The sequence below is a fragment of the Anguilla rostrata genome, chromosome 14, assembly GCF_018555375.3.
Source record: "Anguilla rostrata isolate EN2019 chromosome 14, ASM1855537v3, whole genome shotgun sequence".
NCBI lineage: Eukaryota > Metazoa > Chordata > Actinopteri > Anguilliformes > Anguillidae > Anguilla > Anguilla rostrata.
The window spans coordinates 16,077,250-16,094,436 of NC_057946.1; the positions used below are offsets into that span (position 1 = coordinate 16,077,250).

The window sequence follows — 17,187 nt, forward strand, 5'->3', positions numbered from 1 at the left end:
TATCCAAAATAATATTTGCAACTGTTAAGATGAAGATGATGAAGAATTTCTCCATAAATCTCTTTTCCCAGGCACTCAGTGTTCACCCTTGCAAAAGAGATTTCAATCTCAATGGAGTTTTCCTGGTTAAATAAATAAAATATTATATTAACCTTTTACATATTTATCAAATTCATAACTCAACCATTTTTTCAGCTGGTTGCTTTTTGAAAAGCTCACACAGAGCCTTCTTTAAGGGGAAGTATTCCCCTAAGATAAGGGGAAGTATTACAACAGAATACGGAGCTAATGATTGATCGCAATGGCTAGCACAGGCTACGAGAGAGCAAATAAAATTTAACCCACTCCCAACTGCAGATATAACCATGACAGGGAGTGCAAACGAAGAGGTCACTTGTAACTTAGGCTATTGAACTGTAGAGCACTGCTGAATAGCCTCTCTGGTTCAGAGCAGAAATATTTCCACAGAACAGTCAAAGAAAAGATTTAGTGTGCAGAGAACGTGCACACTGCAGTGTAAAGTGCTACGCCTGGTCAGCCTGGCGCACAATGGGGCATTTTCTGTAGAGTGGACCAAGGTCATGACACTGTCACAATTTCAATTGACGTGGTCTCGCACGGCTGAATAAATAACTGTACAATATCCTTCAAAATTATTTATTCTGTTCAGGCCTGAAGAAAGGAGTCTTTCAGAGCTGCCTGCATACAAAGCGCTCTGTCCTTCCTGCTAATCGCTCTTTCCCACTGATCCAAACTCGGTTTGCAGATTATTCAGGAACAGCAAAGCAGCAGCAGCCGGTTTCCACATTTGACACATCATGGTGGCCACTGCCAAACCTGCAGATACTTCTTCCGGTCTCAGCTTAGCTATAAACTCAGTAACTGGGCTGCTCTTATCTGATCTGAATCTCTGGCCTCAAGCACAATTCCTGCAGCTTTATGTTCTCATTACACACGTTGTACTTCTCTGCCATTTTCTACAGTTACGGACCCTTACGGAGAGATGCTGACAGGAACAGATTCTTAATAACAATACAGGGAACCCCTGAGTCTACAGTGTAATGAACTAATTAATGTCCAAATGGCAAATGGTACACTATCTATGTGCAATATACACATCTATGTGTGTGCATGTATACTTGTGTGCAAGCACCACTGCATGTATGTGTGTAGTTAATAGCCTGAATAAACTGAAACCACTTGTGATTCCACAATTTTCAGAAAGTTCCTCTGGCTAACATGTTTCAGAACAAAAAAACCAATGGAACTTCACACATACATATGCACATTCAGTGGTCTCCTCACAAAGTGCAAACCAGAATTATCAAATGGAAAGGTTGTGAGGAATCAGTCAATGCCAGGGGATAGCAAATGAGTGACAAAGAATGCATAAAATCAATTTAATGCTATTTACAAACTTTTGAAACAACCATTAAAGACTTGATACAGAGCTGGTAAAAGATTACTCCCTTTACCTTGCAAAAAAAGACCCAACACAGTTAGAGATTTTATGATGACCAGCAAAGAGTGTATAAGAACCAACTGAGTTTCATCTGTGGTATCACGTTTTGTTGGCAGTGTAAATTATGTGATTCCCACAATGTATGTGGCTTAATGTATTTGGGTGAGAGAATTTTTAAAAATCACCACTGGAAATGATTTAAAACTTCATGTTCTTTTTGTGGTAATAAATGATGTCACTGCATACTATTGCTTTTCAGTGGAGAGCAATGTAAGTAGCATTTTTAGGGAAAAAACCACATCAAAAGCAGTTATAACTGAATGGGTTAGTTGGCAAACAAATGTTTTCCTAATTACCATTAAATATGTCCCTATTTAGTTTATTTGAGCAGTTAATTCAAAATGAATAGGTGCGCAATTACAAGGACAGTAAGGGCATGTGATATTCAAAGTTAAAGGATGTGACTTTCCATAAATGTACAATTCATAGTTTTCTGTATTTCTGTGGGAAATACAAAAGGGGGTCACAAAAGCAGATGCATTTCCATAACAAAGAAACAGTATGTGCTCTTCTAATAAAAACTGTTAAGTATCAGATCAGCATGACCTTTGGAAAATAAAAGCTGCAAGGACTCAGAGGATGCACTGGAATTTATTTAACTAGACACAAAAGCTCAGCACACACAAAAAGTGGTCATATAAATTCTAGTGTTCACACAGTCGCTACTTTCTCTGCTATTTGAATAGTTTAATGCCCTTGTATGCGACTGCAGGTACATGCAATGAACAAATAAATGACTGCGTACTGAAGTTACAGAAATGAAATCTACTGTAAAAGATTCACGTTTTATGGATTCATATATGGGGCAGAAAGGTACAGTACAGGCTTAATGTTTTAATTAAGCACTTAATTCCACATGTAACTCCTTTTAATTTTATATACTCTTCCTGTTTGAGGGGCTGGTCTGATGCACACGCACACCACACACACACACACACACACACACACACACATTACTTCCAGCCCTCAGTCCTAAACAGAGGCCTTGTGCTGCTCTCACCAGCACTGTAAAGGGGCTGGGGGGAGGGGGAGCGTAGCTGGCCATTTCCTATTGGACATCCCCACTGACCTGGATACTTAACCCAATTTTTTCTCTGGATTAACGTTAACTGGATGGAGCAACCATTGAGCAGTTTCGAGCAGCAGAACAAAGTCATGTTAATATCAGTCACCTTATGAAGTCTAAATTTTTGTACAGAACTCCAAGGGGAGCTATGGACTGTGATGGAATTTTAATGAACTCACAAAGGAGAACAGAGTAATTTAGGGAGGGGAAGAGAACGTCCCAGGTTAACATCATGGCTGCTTCTTCCATTTCTCATAACAGCAATTTTGGATGGAATTTTCATTTTAGCCATGGGGCAGAAGAGCAACATGATCTGCATAAAACAGGCACAGTATTCTGTTCATCGCCATTCTTAACTGAAATCTCCAATGGCTACAATCCCATTCAGCTCTTATAGTGTCTTTGGAATCCAAGCAGAAAAACAAAACTGTCCCTGCATGAGATTAACAGATTATGGTCGCCTCATTAATTAAATTGCTAAAGGTAAAAAATGCTGAGAGAGCTGGTACGTAGAGACACGCCCTCGCATTATCCCAGGCGCAAGCCTAAATATGGTTGCTCACATGACCTTCCAGGTACCTATTACAGCCCATACAGAAATAAGCCCCTGCGGTTCATATCCCAACCATCATAACCAGGCTGAATGGAAGGGACTTTTTCAAATTCATTTGTGAAATGAATAATCAGGAGATTATACACATCACTGGTCCTATTCGTGAACTGCAGAAAATCCCTTTTTCCCATTAGCTTGTTTTTATGTTATAGTGAGGTGATTTGCAGTAGTTTTTCCCCAACCTCATAAAAACACAATGCACAATGATTAAATTCAGTAAATGAGCAAATTAACTATTTTGCTTGCTGTCTGTTGCTTGAAGGCCTAAAAGAAAACCATTAATTTACTTATACTGGTGAATTCTTTTGAAATGTGTATGACTGGTGACTACACTTGAATTCAAACTACTAAGATATTGCTGCAAATTTAGTTTAAATAATGAACAACTATAGCTCTGGGCTAACACAGAAGTGGAATGCACACACACATGTTGGCCAGTGGATACACTGCAAAAGGGAGGGTTCAGGGGGCATCCGACAGACACAAAGCGCGGTCTTACCGATTTCCTTTCTGTCTTGAGCTCCTGGGTGTACCGCGTCAGCTCAGAGATGATCTGTGAGGTGAGGTTCTCGGCGATGAGCTCATGCTGTCCAGCATAGTCGTTCAGCTCGTTCAAGGTTGACAGGAAGGCCCGACATGACGAATATCTGTTAGAAGAAGTGACATTGCATTTCATCACCAAGAATGACTGCACAATAAATGCAAAGCAGAGTCATGCACAATTTCAATGTCTCTGCGAGGCTTTAGTCAGAAATAAGATTCACAATTAAGGGCCTGTTATTGGGCTAGCAGCAATGTAGCAATGCTGGTATGAATAGCAAGCTCTTTACTACCTCTCCAAGGACAAAGTTTTGGGAACTGCGATCGGTCATAATCTGCAGTAATGCATAACTGTGTCCAGATTGATTTCTTGTCAATTCCATGAGCAACAGGAAAATGTCTGGCTTCAATCAAATCTGAGTTGAATTTCAGCAATCACACATTTTTTACTAGCTAGAGAATGGTAAATAACATTTCTTTCCACATCTAGAGCTGAGAAGATCTGTGTTCATCATTGAATGCCACATAAATATTCTTTAATATGTAAACATTAGTAAGATGTTTGGCAGGATGTACCGTGAATGTGTTTAATCCTAGTTATTTTAGATCTAAACCTTTCTGTTCATTTGAGCCATGCCCACACTCAAAATCAAGCAATGGCCTGTTTCTGCTGATTTTTATTCTGATTATCTAAGATCAATAATACAATAATACACAATGGGCCTCATTCATGAAATGTGTATGATCACATTTGATCATAAACTGTGTGTAAGATTTGTGTCCAAGAACATTTCAGCATTCATCATTTTTATTATCTGTATTTGCCCATGGCTGTTTCCTTATGCTAATCACATGAACAGGATTAGCATTAATCACAATAACAGTCAGCATTCATCATCTCATACACCTGGGATATGCATAAAAACAAAGATCTGCATGTGTCATAAATCCCATTTTGTCTTTTCGTAGGAACATTTTTAAGAAAAGTTTTGACTGCATAAAATAGGAGGTTAGTTTTGTTTACAAAACTCACTTGTTTTCTTCTTCCTCTTTTGAATTCTTCTTGGGTTGGTATTTCTTTGAAAGGTTCCTGTGAATAAAGACAAGTGCTTTGTTACCCTGCAATTAAATATGAGGCAATATCTGGGAAGGTGGAAGGAGGAAGAATGAAAAGCATTCTGTGCAATCAGGGAGTTGATTTTGTGCCACTCTAACTAAATATAATTGGGCTGGGCAGTTCTTTCAGAAACAAGCGATTCATTATTGTGGTAACGCATGTTGCACAACAAACATTCATTATTAAACTGATTAACAATTAATAACATATAACTGTTACTTTTGTGCTCATTCATTATAAGGGCTATCTGTATTCATAATCAGGGCAGATCTTTGATGGGTGTGATGCCTGGCTTGCTGCTTGAACCAACTCTGTGGCTCAACAAAGCTCTCAGGAGATTCACCTTGCAACAGCATGTCTGCTGTGGCAACAAATTACTATCTAGGACTTTAGATATTACCAGAATACCCAACACATTCTGTTACTGTGTAAAGCTGAAACACTAACAATGCCTCGTTCTTTACTAAACACTCTTGTCCATAACTTATCTATAACTTGTCCTTTAGTGGAGTGTGAACTAAAAGGTGGAATACAGGAATTGATTAAATGTGACTCAAAATGCTAATTTTATTAATTGTCAAAGCTTTGCAAGTGTAATGTGTTCTTTCCCTGTAACAATCCAATATTTGACTTCTGTATTTTATCAAACATTTCCAAAGGCATGTAAGATCCCTCCCACCAATATCCAATTAATATGCTGTGGGAAAAGTATCACTTCTTGATTTCAGTATTTGCGTGTACAACCACTGGCATTTGTTGCATAAGAAAGCTGGGATACTGCACCAATGAAACAAGATAACTGAAGAAAGGAAGTGATTCTATTACTTGTTCCCTTTCCATGCCCTTCATGAAGACTATTTATTATCACTGATTGCATTATTACTTTCAATGTAATTATGAAATGATAAAAAAGCAGCTATCATGCTTAACATGAAGTAGTGGCATGCCCCATACCTATACAGCACATAGAGTTTGGCACTTTTCACAGTTTCCAAAACATTAAATTCTCTACCTTCTGACCTCATGTAAACAGACAAAATTCACAAGCAACTTCACACATCCACACAATAAAGCCCCAAACTTACGGGATTTTGCATTTTTTCCTTTTTCTTTTTTATGGCAATTACATCGTCACAAATGCTCCAAGCCCACAAAGCATAATTTTTCCCATTGGATATTTTGCTACCACAGCCAATAACAACACAAAATTGACATATAAGGAAGGCGTTTTCAAAAAAACCTTGGAGTCGCCGTCTTTCAAGCCTTCTTGCTAACTAAAAATTGCCAAAAAATAGTAAACTATTGTTTTTTTTTACAGCCGTGTCATCTGTGTGGGAAAATTCTGAAATGCATTCTCTATCATTTCATGTGAAAACCCCACATAATATTGTTCCATGATTAGGGATGGGTATCGTTCAGATTTTGATGACGCATCTGCTGAAACAATCTGAAACTTCTGAAATGGTATGGTGCCTTAACCAGTAGTTTACCTTCTTCGAGCAAACAACAACATTGAAGAATGTCCTTTTAAATGCAAAGATGAATCCTTTTGGGTAAAATACAACCACACTTTAGAAAGTTTCCCTTTTGGCATTTTGACCAAGTTTAAGCTAGCTGGCTAATGGTACCTGCTGTCACTGACAGAGTGAGTGTAATAATGTTTGTTAGCACATTCATGTGACAAATAAACTTGATGATCACATTCTCTACAGATGCCAAGATGAAGAAACAGGGCCAAGTAACAGGAAATAATTTAGGAAACATTGGGTAGCACTGGTAGTGTTACAAGTAGTTTCCACCCCACTTGTAACATCTCCATTTACAGTCCATTTACATCTATTTTTACGTACAATTTCCACTGGTGTACGGTTTCTAAATAACAAACAGCAGGAACTGATCATCACTGAGGCCATACAGCATCTCATTAGAGGATACCATTGTGACTACACGTCCAACATGTAAGATCTATGATCTGAATCATTACTTGTGAAGGTCACTTCTCTCCTTAATGTATATGCTTAATGTGTATTTGGTTTGATTCTTTATTGTAATGAAATCAGCACCAGAAGCTTTGCCAAAAAGATCCTGTCAGCACAACTTCATCAGGTGTGGTTTACTTAGTGGTTCTGTGAATAGACAGATAGACTTCACGCCCAGAGCTTGACGGTAGTACTTTTTTTTTTTTTTTCAGAATCTTTCAGATGAGCTCTGTGATTCAGTTTCCCTGGAGACCCAGTGCTCTTGACCTCATTTTGTCTGTCACTGTGAAACCAACCAATATTTCTCTTTTCAGTCACCAGACAGCCAGTAACGACAAGCAAGCTCAGCTCGAGTCTGCCCAGCAACCAAGCAACCATTAACAAGCCAGCTTATTATATTTAATCAAAAACCTAGTCTGCAACAATGAATCTCATTTTAATTAACAGTGCAGCACTGTAATACACTCCAGTCTATGCAAAAAGAACCATTCTCTGAAAAGGTCAGAAACAAACAATGGCAAATGTTTAATCTCTCAAAACAACATTCAATGTTTAAATGTAATGTGTAGCCTAATGCTAAACATTCAACCTTTAACCTAGGTTGCTGCACTGCTTCAACTTACTACTACTACTACTACTACTACTATTGTACTATTTATTGTGCACTTATTCAATGATCAAAAAATCCCTGTGCTATGAGGAATAAGATCAAATCCTCCACCTATCATACCAGCACATACTTTAACTGCAATGATCATAGGATTGACTAATGCATTTTCTCTGCTATTTCTAAAGGCATAACTGACACCAGATCTTCCCACCAATATTCAGCGTGTGCAAAATGTTCACACCTTTATATATTTCTATCTTGCTCTCTTGGCGGTGGACAAGAAAGCTACCCCATCCACCGATTGGTAGGGTCTGGTCTGTTGCTAGGCAGATGTCCCTCTCTCCCTCTCCTCTCTATATGAATATAGCCAGACGTCACGTCTCAACACTGTGCTGTAGGTGCCAATATCTTAATGCTGTAAACCCTTGGTTTACAAAAATACAGACAGCATTTATTGAAGATGGTATATTGAAAGTATTTAGTAAACCATTCTTTGAGCACACACACACACACCTTTACACAGCATCTCTTCACACAGCCCTTGTACTATTACAAGAAGGAACAGTTTTACTGCATGCTCCTGAACTCATGCACAGACACTACAAATGGATGATGATAAGCTAACAATGTTACTAGCGTTTACTACATTTAAACAGCAGTGCTTTTACTGGGTGAAAGCAGTGCAGTTTAAATGAAATTTAACTACGTAAATAAATTAGGCTGAATAATCAGTCTTGTGACTTCTTTGATTTTCTATTAAACAGATTAAAAGATTATTTGTGTTTCAGGCCCAGCACTGCCCCTGAAGTGTAAGGGATGTTAAATCTGCTGTGCTGTTATAGTACGAGTGGAATGGGAAGAGATCAGCCCACACCCCCTCATCAAGGACTGTCAGGCACCATCATTATCTCCAAGGTGCCTCCCCAGAGCACTAAGGCAAGGGGTTACCAGTACTGTGGGGTGTGGAGGGGGCAAAATATGGGTCAAGGCTGAGGGGGGAATGTTGCCACTTTGTTACCATGGAAATACATACGCCACTGATCACACTTCCTGTTGCGCTGTGCTGTTCATATGCAACATCTGCTGTGCATATGTGTTTATGTAACTCTTCAACCACACCATGTGCTCTTCCAGAAAATATATCTTTTTAACAGTATGTTGCTAATAAACACTCAATAAATAAAATAAGCACTTCACACATCATACCTGGACATATTAAAGTTGTGTAAACCTTCAAAGCATTGCTTCAATACATATTCATTTCGTGATACAAAAAAACTAACTGTAAAAAATGATCTATGCACACATTTCATTCCTCTGTATACTGGAACAGAAATGACACAGCCACTACTGTTTTGTATACTTCGTGACAAATAGCATTTTCAACTTTCATGTTTAGGATATTTCAATGTAAAAAGGTGTTTTCACTCACCTAATCTGCTTTGCATAGTTGATTTCGATTTCAGACCGCTCTTTTACAAATTTGGTGTACTTCTCCACAAAGTCAATACCCCACTGTGTGTGCTTTTCCAAGTTGTCAAACTGATCCTGAAAGATAAGAGAGAAGAAAGACATCAATACAACATTCCAATGAAGGAGTCAGAAGTAGTAGGCTAAGCAGCGAATATGTTAAGAAATAATAATGTGAACCCACAGATATCCAACAGAGAACGTCACTGGATATCATAAATGTCATCCAGTGGCAATGGTCTGTGGTACAACATCTGTGACAACTACAAGAAGTGAAAAAAGATTTAATTATTTTATTCTTTAAAAAAATGCCTTGATGTAGCCTACTCTGATTAGAACACATGTTTGCCAACACACTGTGATCATACTCTAATTGTGCCAGATACCCTTTATTTTTCCAGTGAACTCTCCATCTCAGTCTTTAAGTGCTTTCCCCTGTCATCTTTTCTTTTCTCATAAGGCAAACATTTTAATAATAATCAATTAGCCGTGCCTTACTGAGGCCACTTAACATGTTACCAATTCAGTTTTAGTAAACCAGGCTCTGGATTCGTTTGGAAATATTAATACGATTGGAGAAAAATGCTAAGAAAACAAAACCGCAGCTAAACAGAACTCTCAAAAAGACCTTCCCTGCAGAAAATGCCAACTTAAACTAGGCTAAACTGGTCAAACTGGTTTAAACTGTGCTTTCAACAGCTCTGCTGGTTTTAGCTGGTTGACCAGCTATCTACCAGCTGACCAGCCTATAGTTAGCTAGTCCACTAGTTGGCCACCAGCTTATTCTACCAGCTTGACCTGCCACAGATTAGGCTAGCTATGGTCATCTAGAATTGTCGAAAGCACAGCTTAAACTATCTTAGATGGTGTTAGCTGGAATTTTCAGCAGGGTTAAGGGCTTTTTTGTACAATGTAGTTTTATTTTTCCGGAAGATTACTTCTTTATACAGTTGTGATAAATCTAAGATGAATCATGTAGCCAATAAAGATGTCTTCTTACATTACTGAATGAGATACATACAGTAATGACATGCTGCATGATTATATGGCCAATCTTCAGACATAATATAGCCTAATGTTCACAACAATGTGTAGCAGTGCAGTTAAGATCTGTCACCTCAATGGTTTCCATAATGAAGAAATCAATTTGCATAATTCTTCCTCAGCTTCAGAGATTTTTAAAAAAAAAACATGACAAGGACAATGTGTGGTTAAAGTTTCTGTGTTTTTCATTTCAAATAATCAAAACTGATCACATCGACACATCAACAGGTAGCAATCCAGCATCATGCTTCATAAAAAAAAAAATATCTAATAAGCATTTTCTGCCCTCCTAATTGGCCCCATCATAAATTGTATTACCCTAATCTCTCAGGCTGAATAAAAAAACTCTTCTGTGTGCACTGTGCTCCCGACCTGCCAAAGACTTGTACCTCCTTCAACCTTCTAGCAAACGTAATGCCCACAAGTCTTTGTGGAACAGGCATGGACAGCTTATTTTACTTGAGTTAGGCTACATGGGTTCATTGTCCTCGTCTTTCCGTATGGATCCCGCAGAGGGACACATTATTTTTCAGTGAAAGCAATCGCAAACACAACACTCTGGCTCTGTCCTAAAAATACTTCAGCATTTTGTTTCACAGAACATTTCTCACAAACTCCATAGCAACAGACTAAATTATTAATAACATAACCGCTATACCCTCTCACCTGATAAAACCATAGTAGCATTGTGCAGAATAAAAGCATTTTGCTGCTTCATAAGTATGGAATAAAATATTCATAGTTTGTTTTTATCATAGTTCCGGTACTCTATAGGCTATGGTCTACACCGCATGAGGAACAGGTGTTCATTCTGAAAGTGTTGTTGCATAAGGTCATTATCCCAGTAATTTAATAATTAATCTGAAATAGTTTGCCTAAGAATGAGATGATTCTCAGTGAACCCTCAGTGGTTTCTTAGAAACAACCAGGAAGGTGGTTATACTGCAAAAAAGAGCAGCCCTCATACCTCTGGTACCACAATTACAATCTGCCGAGTGCGTGAAAAATATACAGCATTGCTCTATTTTATTACATTTTGTAATACAAAAGATATTAGTTTCCTCAGCAAAGTAGGGACGTGTTTACATGGACACATCCCTGCACATACAGTAAAACACAATCTATAGCACTTACAAGCACAATGTTTCGTTTGTACACGTCTTGAGCACTTAAATTTTGAAAGCACACACTATGTCTATGAATTTGGAATTCAGATTTAGCAGCAAAAGCCCTGTCTTGCTTGCTGCCTCACCTTAGAAATGGCTGATATGATGATCAAGTACTGCCTCTCAGAAATACAGCTCTGATGCAGCGATTTCCTCACTTTGGTTGACTCGATAAATATTCTGATAAAGAATTCACCAGTGAAGGCAGTTTCTGTACAAAAAGCTGGGTGCAGACCGCCATTAAATGCAGTTTTCAGGCTAAAAAGTAGTGTTTCTTATCAAAGCTTCTCAGAAGTATGGGAATATATTACATATTAGTTACATATATTTTTAAAAATCACCTTGGTGTAGCTCCAACAGTTCCCCATTTTTTCCTCGACCATTTCTGTTACCTTGTCCAAGCCAATTTTTGTTAATCTGTCATCTTCTAAATGTGAGCAAGATGGTTGCTCCTAGTATACAGGTTCACTGAAAGCAGCAGGTGGAAAAAAAAGTGAAAGATGAGGAGAATGACTTACTGCTTTGATTGGGGATTCAACTGTGGTGTATCACATGTCTCAAAATGAGGCTAGAGGCACAGGAAGTGGGTTCAAGAGAGTTGAGTATTTCAGCACATTATGCGCTTTCATGCACCTTTGCATGTTTTATACTGAGATACTCAAATGGTAGCCATTACAAAATGTCACCTGCATTAGCAATCATAGACACAAGCTAAAAAAAACTGAATTAGAAAAGAAAGAGGTGGGTTGTGGTTTCAAACATGTACTGGCAAAAGTCCTAAATCTCCTGAGTACTTTTTGGGGGGATTTCCAGTGTGACATTCTGTAATACAGTGGGCAGAAAAATAAGAGTGAAAAACGTAGGTCTGTGTCATCCTGTGCAACTTTGAGCTTTAGCTCATATTATTTGTTGATCCATTTAAGCATTAATTAGACTGAGAAGAATGGTTACATTACATTACAGGCATTTAGCAGATGCTCTTATCCTGAGTGACTTACACAATGTTTTACATTGTATCCAGTTATACAGCTGGATATAGCCTACACTGCAGCAATGCAGGTTAAGTACCTAGGCAGAGTCCTACAAGGGAGTCGAACCTGTGACCTTTAGGTTAAAAGACCAACTCCTTACCCATTGCCCAGGTTAACTACACAAACAGATAACCATGAATATTTCTCTAACAGAAATACCTATATCCAGTACTGTACGTGTCATCACATTCAAGAAAGGTCAGCGCATGATTATTAAGCATTCTCTTATCATTAGTCAACTGATCAATGGTGACCACATATAGCGCATGCAGTTTCACTGACCTCAGATGTAGCTTCGCTCCAAGTTTTCTACAGACTGAGTAATAAAAGTGGCAAAATATTCTGGATGAAAGTTCAAAATGCCTGTTTTAGTTTACAGGATTGTAAATTCCAACTTTAATTGAGCTTTCTGTGGGGGACAAACAAAAAGGCTTGTTTAAGCTTTTACTGTATGCCAACGTCAACAGTTAGGCTGCCCCATAATGCTCTATTTCTCTCCTACCTCTTCCTCCCTCCATGTCACTGTCCATTTCTCCCTCTCTGCCTCTATCTCTTCCTCTCTGCTGCAGATTTGCTATCCTCCACTTTCCTAAAAAACAAGCCGATCAACTGACATTCTGCCAATTAAAGCCAGCAAACCCTTCTCTACACATTTTGTTCATTGAAATAACTGAATCAGCGCAATGCAATGGATCCCATCACAAAGCAGCAGATTTAAAATCTAACCACACTCACTCCCTTTAAGAATGTCACATTGGCTTTTACTATCATTTTCATCAGCAGTATGTCCTGTGGATTTCACTGGACACTGATAGCTTTCCTGCCCACAGACCCGTCCAATGTCCAGCAAGAGATTTGGAGCAATGAATGAGGAGGACTGGAGCTCACTACGTCCCGCCCTACATAGACAGGCAGTGCTATCTGCTCATATGGGAGAAGATTCCAGAGGGACACGGCATGTGTCACAATCCCAACTGCAAAACAGAGCCAGTTCACAAACCTGATAACATGCCATTAACTAGGCTAAGCTTAATAAACCAACACATTTGTCTCAAAACGGGGACCCAAAGGGCAAGACTGGCTGTTTGCCAGATACTTAAATCAACAACTGCAATCTTGAGTAAGGTTAAGATATCCAATGTAATTCTCTTTTATAAGGGGGTACATAGTTTAAATATTTTACCTCAGATTTGAAAATATATCAGGTAATCTGGATTTTAAAGAGTAAGCCTGCATTTTCAGTGGACTCAAATACAGTAATCAAATACAGCCTGCCATTACGAAACCCAAACAATCAGCTTATCTACTCTACAGTAATTCACTGGCAGGGCAAAACCTATGAGGATGGAAAAGCCTACAGGTGTGAGATGGCAGGTCAAGCAACAGGCTCCACCTCCGATCACGACTGTACCGACTGTGAAGGCAAGCAAGCAAATGTTTATTCTTGGATTCTTTTAAAGCCCCTGAACAGTGTGCAACTCTGGACTTGAAACCTCATGCTGTTTTTGTTTTCATACTTCCTGCTAACGGGAGGCCCAATCTGAGGCTGTTCTCACCCCTGACCCCTTTCAAGCCAACTAAAATTATCTGGGGCAGTGCAAACAATATTGAACTTGTTTCATACATCATCTGATTAGCCCGAGCATGAATGTAAATGGCTCCATGCCTTAAAGTGACAAAAAAATATTGAGAGAGAGAGAGACAGACAAAGAGAGAGACCAACAGAGAGAAAGAGAGAAATATGCACAACACTGCACTTCCATTTCATATCCTTTTATGATTCTGGAAGTCGCTGATCACCATGGTAACCCCATTCATCAACTCAGTCTGTGGAAGAAAATCGGCTGCAGATAAATCCCAGTCCAGATTTCTCCACACCAGGAAGCAAAAGGTCATTGGAAAGAAAAAATCAACTCCCATTTGATCAAAAACACAGATCCTGTCAGGTTTCCTACCCCCCTCCTTCTTCCTGGTTTGGATGTATTTCACTGTCCGGTCCAATTGTTTTTTTCTTTTTTAGAAAATTTAGTTTGTGAGTTCTGTTGACTGTGGTGTAATGTTGTACATGGCAGTCAACCCATCCATTCCTATTGTACACATACAGAGTAAACTCTGGGTATGTCCAAAGACTGCTGAAACTCAATTTAAAGCCCCTGTGTTAGACGATACAATATCTACAGTATTTATTCCAGGATAGACATGAACCTTGCAAGCACACAAAAAATCACTCCCACATTAGGCCCTGCTACTGGAAAGGGGAAGGTACATGCTCAGTATGTCATTCACTCTTAAAGCTGAAATGACATACCCTACATTTTAGGTGACATGTTTGTAACATCTGTGTGTCCATGTCAATGTCAATCATATTGGCACTGAATTAATGTTGGTGATGGTGGAATTACAGCATGTTTATTTATTCAGTTCTTTCTTGGGTCAAGAGACCAGAGTTCTCTTTTTTGTGAAGACAATGTAAAAACACTAGGCCTTCTTGATGGCAGGGTTAAAAGCCCGGCTACAGTTCCAGAGTTTAATTTCCCAGGCCTATAGCCCCTAGTGGCAGACTGGCTAGCAGTAGAAATGTCTGCAAAATATCACATAACATAGTCGAAATAAATGTAGCCTATCTCTCAGTAATCTGAGACAGCATCCAGTCTTATTTGAAAATAAAGTGTGGTGAGTCTTTATTGTCCATCTCAAAATTATAAAACCACAATTTGTATTATGCTACACTGTACAAAAACAAATAGCCTAAGCGTCCACAAGAGTCCTCTAAAAGCAGGACTTCCACAGGAAATATGGAGAGTAAAAAGTTGCACATGTTCTAGGGTGACAATGCAAACAGTAGACTTCCAGATGGATACTGTTATCGCAGATGAGAAACAGGGACATCCTTGGGCAGAGGGTTTCCGCGGGTGACAGGATAAATTTGTGGGGAGAACACAAGGTTAAACCACAGCCGATTCATTTGCAAACAAGCTCACAGCTGTCTGGACCCTTTTGTCAACATGTTCAGTTTTATCAATGACAAACAATTTGGATTAAGATGAGGTGCGGTGCAGCAAATGAGAGACTATAGTCTAATAAAATCATAAAACATATAATATGCTTTTAACTGTAATATACTCATAAAATAAAAATCAATACAGTAATCCAGTAGGATCAGGGTGCTCAGTAATTGTAATACTGAATATGTTGTGATAATACCCTAACTTTGTGTTGTAGAGCATCATTAGTTGGTACCCATTGAGCTGTCAGTTAAATGTGCAAAAAAACTTGTGACACAGTCATTACCTCTAACATGTGCAAAACCCCATTTTAAAGGGCTTTATGTAATTTCTATTGCAGCAAACTAGGCTCCTGGCTGAACTAGAGCTACCCATCCCACTTCACAACTTGGGAAAACTAGGAAAATCCCTTCAGCTCATTTTCAAATTGCAAACAACTGCCTATAAAAAGGACCTGAAATCTCAAGATCTTCTTCTTTTCCACTGTATACAGCTGCACAAAAAAATAACCGTTTCAACCGTGTTGTGCAAATCCTATGGGATTTTCTGTGAGTGTCAAGGCCTATTAAACATCCTCCATCGTAGGCGTTCTGCTATAAAGAAAAATATTTGCGAGAAGTGCTGACCCTCTATCCAACACACAGTGTCTTTGTCCGCTAGCAGGCTAGAACAATGTGACTTCAGAGAGATCTTTAACCCTTGGTCTGGAGAAGGAGGTCCGCTCGAAAGGAATGCTGGGACAAAGGGCTCCAGACGGCCACAGTTTCACTGCAAACGTTTGCCTTTTGTGATACGCAAAGCCTCCCTGCACTCGAGTGCCCCCAAAACAATGACTTCACACACAAGACCAATTATGTGACTCAAAATGTTTCTACAAAAAAAAGATTATAAACAGCTTCCCTTCAGCAGTCAAAGGCTCTTCGATTTATGAGCCGACTTGCTCAGCTCTTACTCAGACCGTTTGGGAACGACATGAGAGGGGGATAAAAAAGAAGTAGCTGCATCACTCTGGAAAAATCCCTCTAGCTGCAGGGAAGCTGGATGATTCATAAAGAATGAATGAGCTTTTCCTGTACATTACAAAACTAATGACCAAAAACTAGGCATAATATCTGTGACTGCCCTGTACCAACAAAAAGCCCTGAGAATAAATGTTTAGGTTTTGAGGGTACAGCGCACATTGTGAGAAATACAGGCACATTCCTTTTTCTAACAGTGAAGGGAATGTTTTCTCTCACTGATACTGAGTAACAAAACCTGAAAGAGGCTGTGAAACTGTCCATGGGAAGAGTCACCTGTCCAGCGCAACATTTAGGCCTACACCGCTCGGAAAACAGTGAGAGGAAACAGTACTGAAGCTCTATTACACAATGACAAGATAACAGTACATTGGCTTTTTACACGTTTCATTTAAATTAATATTATATGTGCTAATCATATTTATACAGATATAAGCATTGGCTCAAATTTGGAAAAATAAAAGGTAAAAAATGTACACAACCAGAAGCCCATTTTACCGGGTTGCCAAGTCCTGTAACTCACACTGCTTGTCATCTTCATCTGAAGAAGAACCTGGAGGTACTCCTCAAATGGGGACAGCTGAGGAGTCACCTCACCTGCGCTGGATTTAACCACATACACACTATCCAAAAAGTTTAAAAAGTCATTTCTCCACATCTTTGTGTCCTTCACGGAAGCAGAACGAAGGGTGAATGAGAGAAATAATGATCCCTTTGAGAAGACGAAAGACTCTCCAAAAAACAGAGTTGTGTCCATCAAATGAAAGAAAACATTTCAAAAGTTCCACTAGATCCCTGAACACGAGCAAGCAGGAACAATTCCCAAACTTGATGAAATCTCTCAATACTGGAGGTTCCAGTGCAAATCAAAATGCATGTAGAATTGCGCAGAACAGTGTACATACTGTAGGTAAGGAGTAAGTATAACACCACTGTTCATAGGCATGAGATTAAATTACTCAAGAAAAACCTTGTTTGACGCTGTTTGTATTACTAATCTGATTA

The 17,187-nt window shown here is 39.0% G+C and overlaps 1 protein-coding gene across 27 annotated transcripts in view; it reads right to left on the reverse strand.

Annotated features, from left to right (window-relative positions):
• LOC135239007 (formin-binding protein 1) overlaps positions 1 to 17,187 on the reverse strand; it is a 76,745-nt gene that overhangs the window by 43,032 nt on the left and 16,526 nt on the right. For 26 of the 27 annotated variants that reach the window (XM_064307294.1, XM_064307289.1, XM_064307296.1 and 23 more), the window contains exons 2-4: positions 8,880 to 8,995; positions 4,775 to 4,831; positions 3,701 to 3,848 (exon numbers count right to left, since the gene is read on the reverse strand). In XM_064307294.1, the coding sequence (XP_064163364.1) occupies positions 3,701 to 3,848; positions 4,775 to 4,831; positions 8,880 to 8,995 (321 nt within the window). Of the gene's footprint in view, positions 1 to 3,700; positions 3,849 to 4,774; positions 4,832 to 8,879; positions 8,996 to 11,468; positions 11,622 to 17,187 lie in introns of those variants that run through there. The other variant, XM_064307291.1, reaches the window with a different exon arrangement.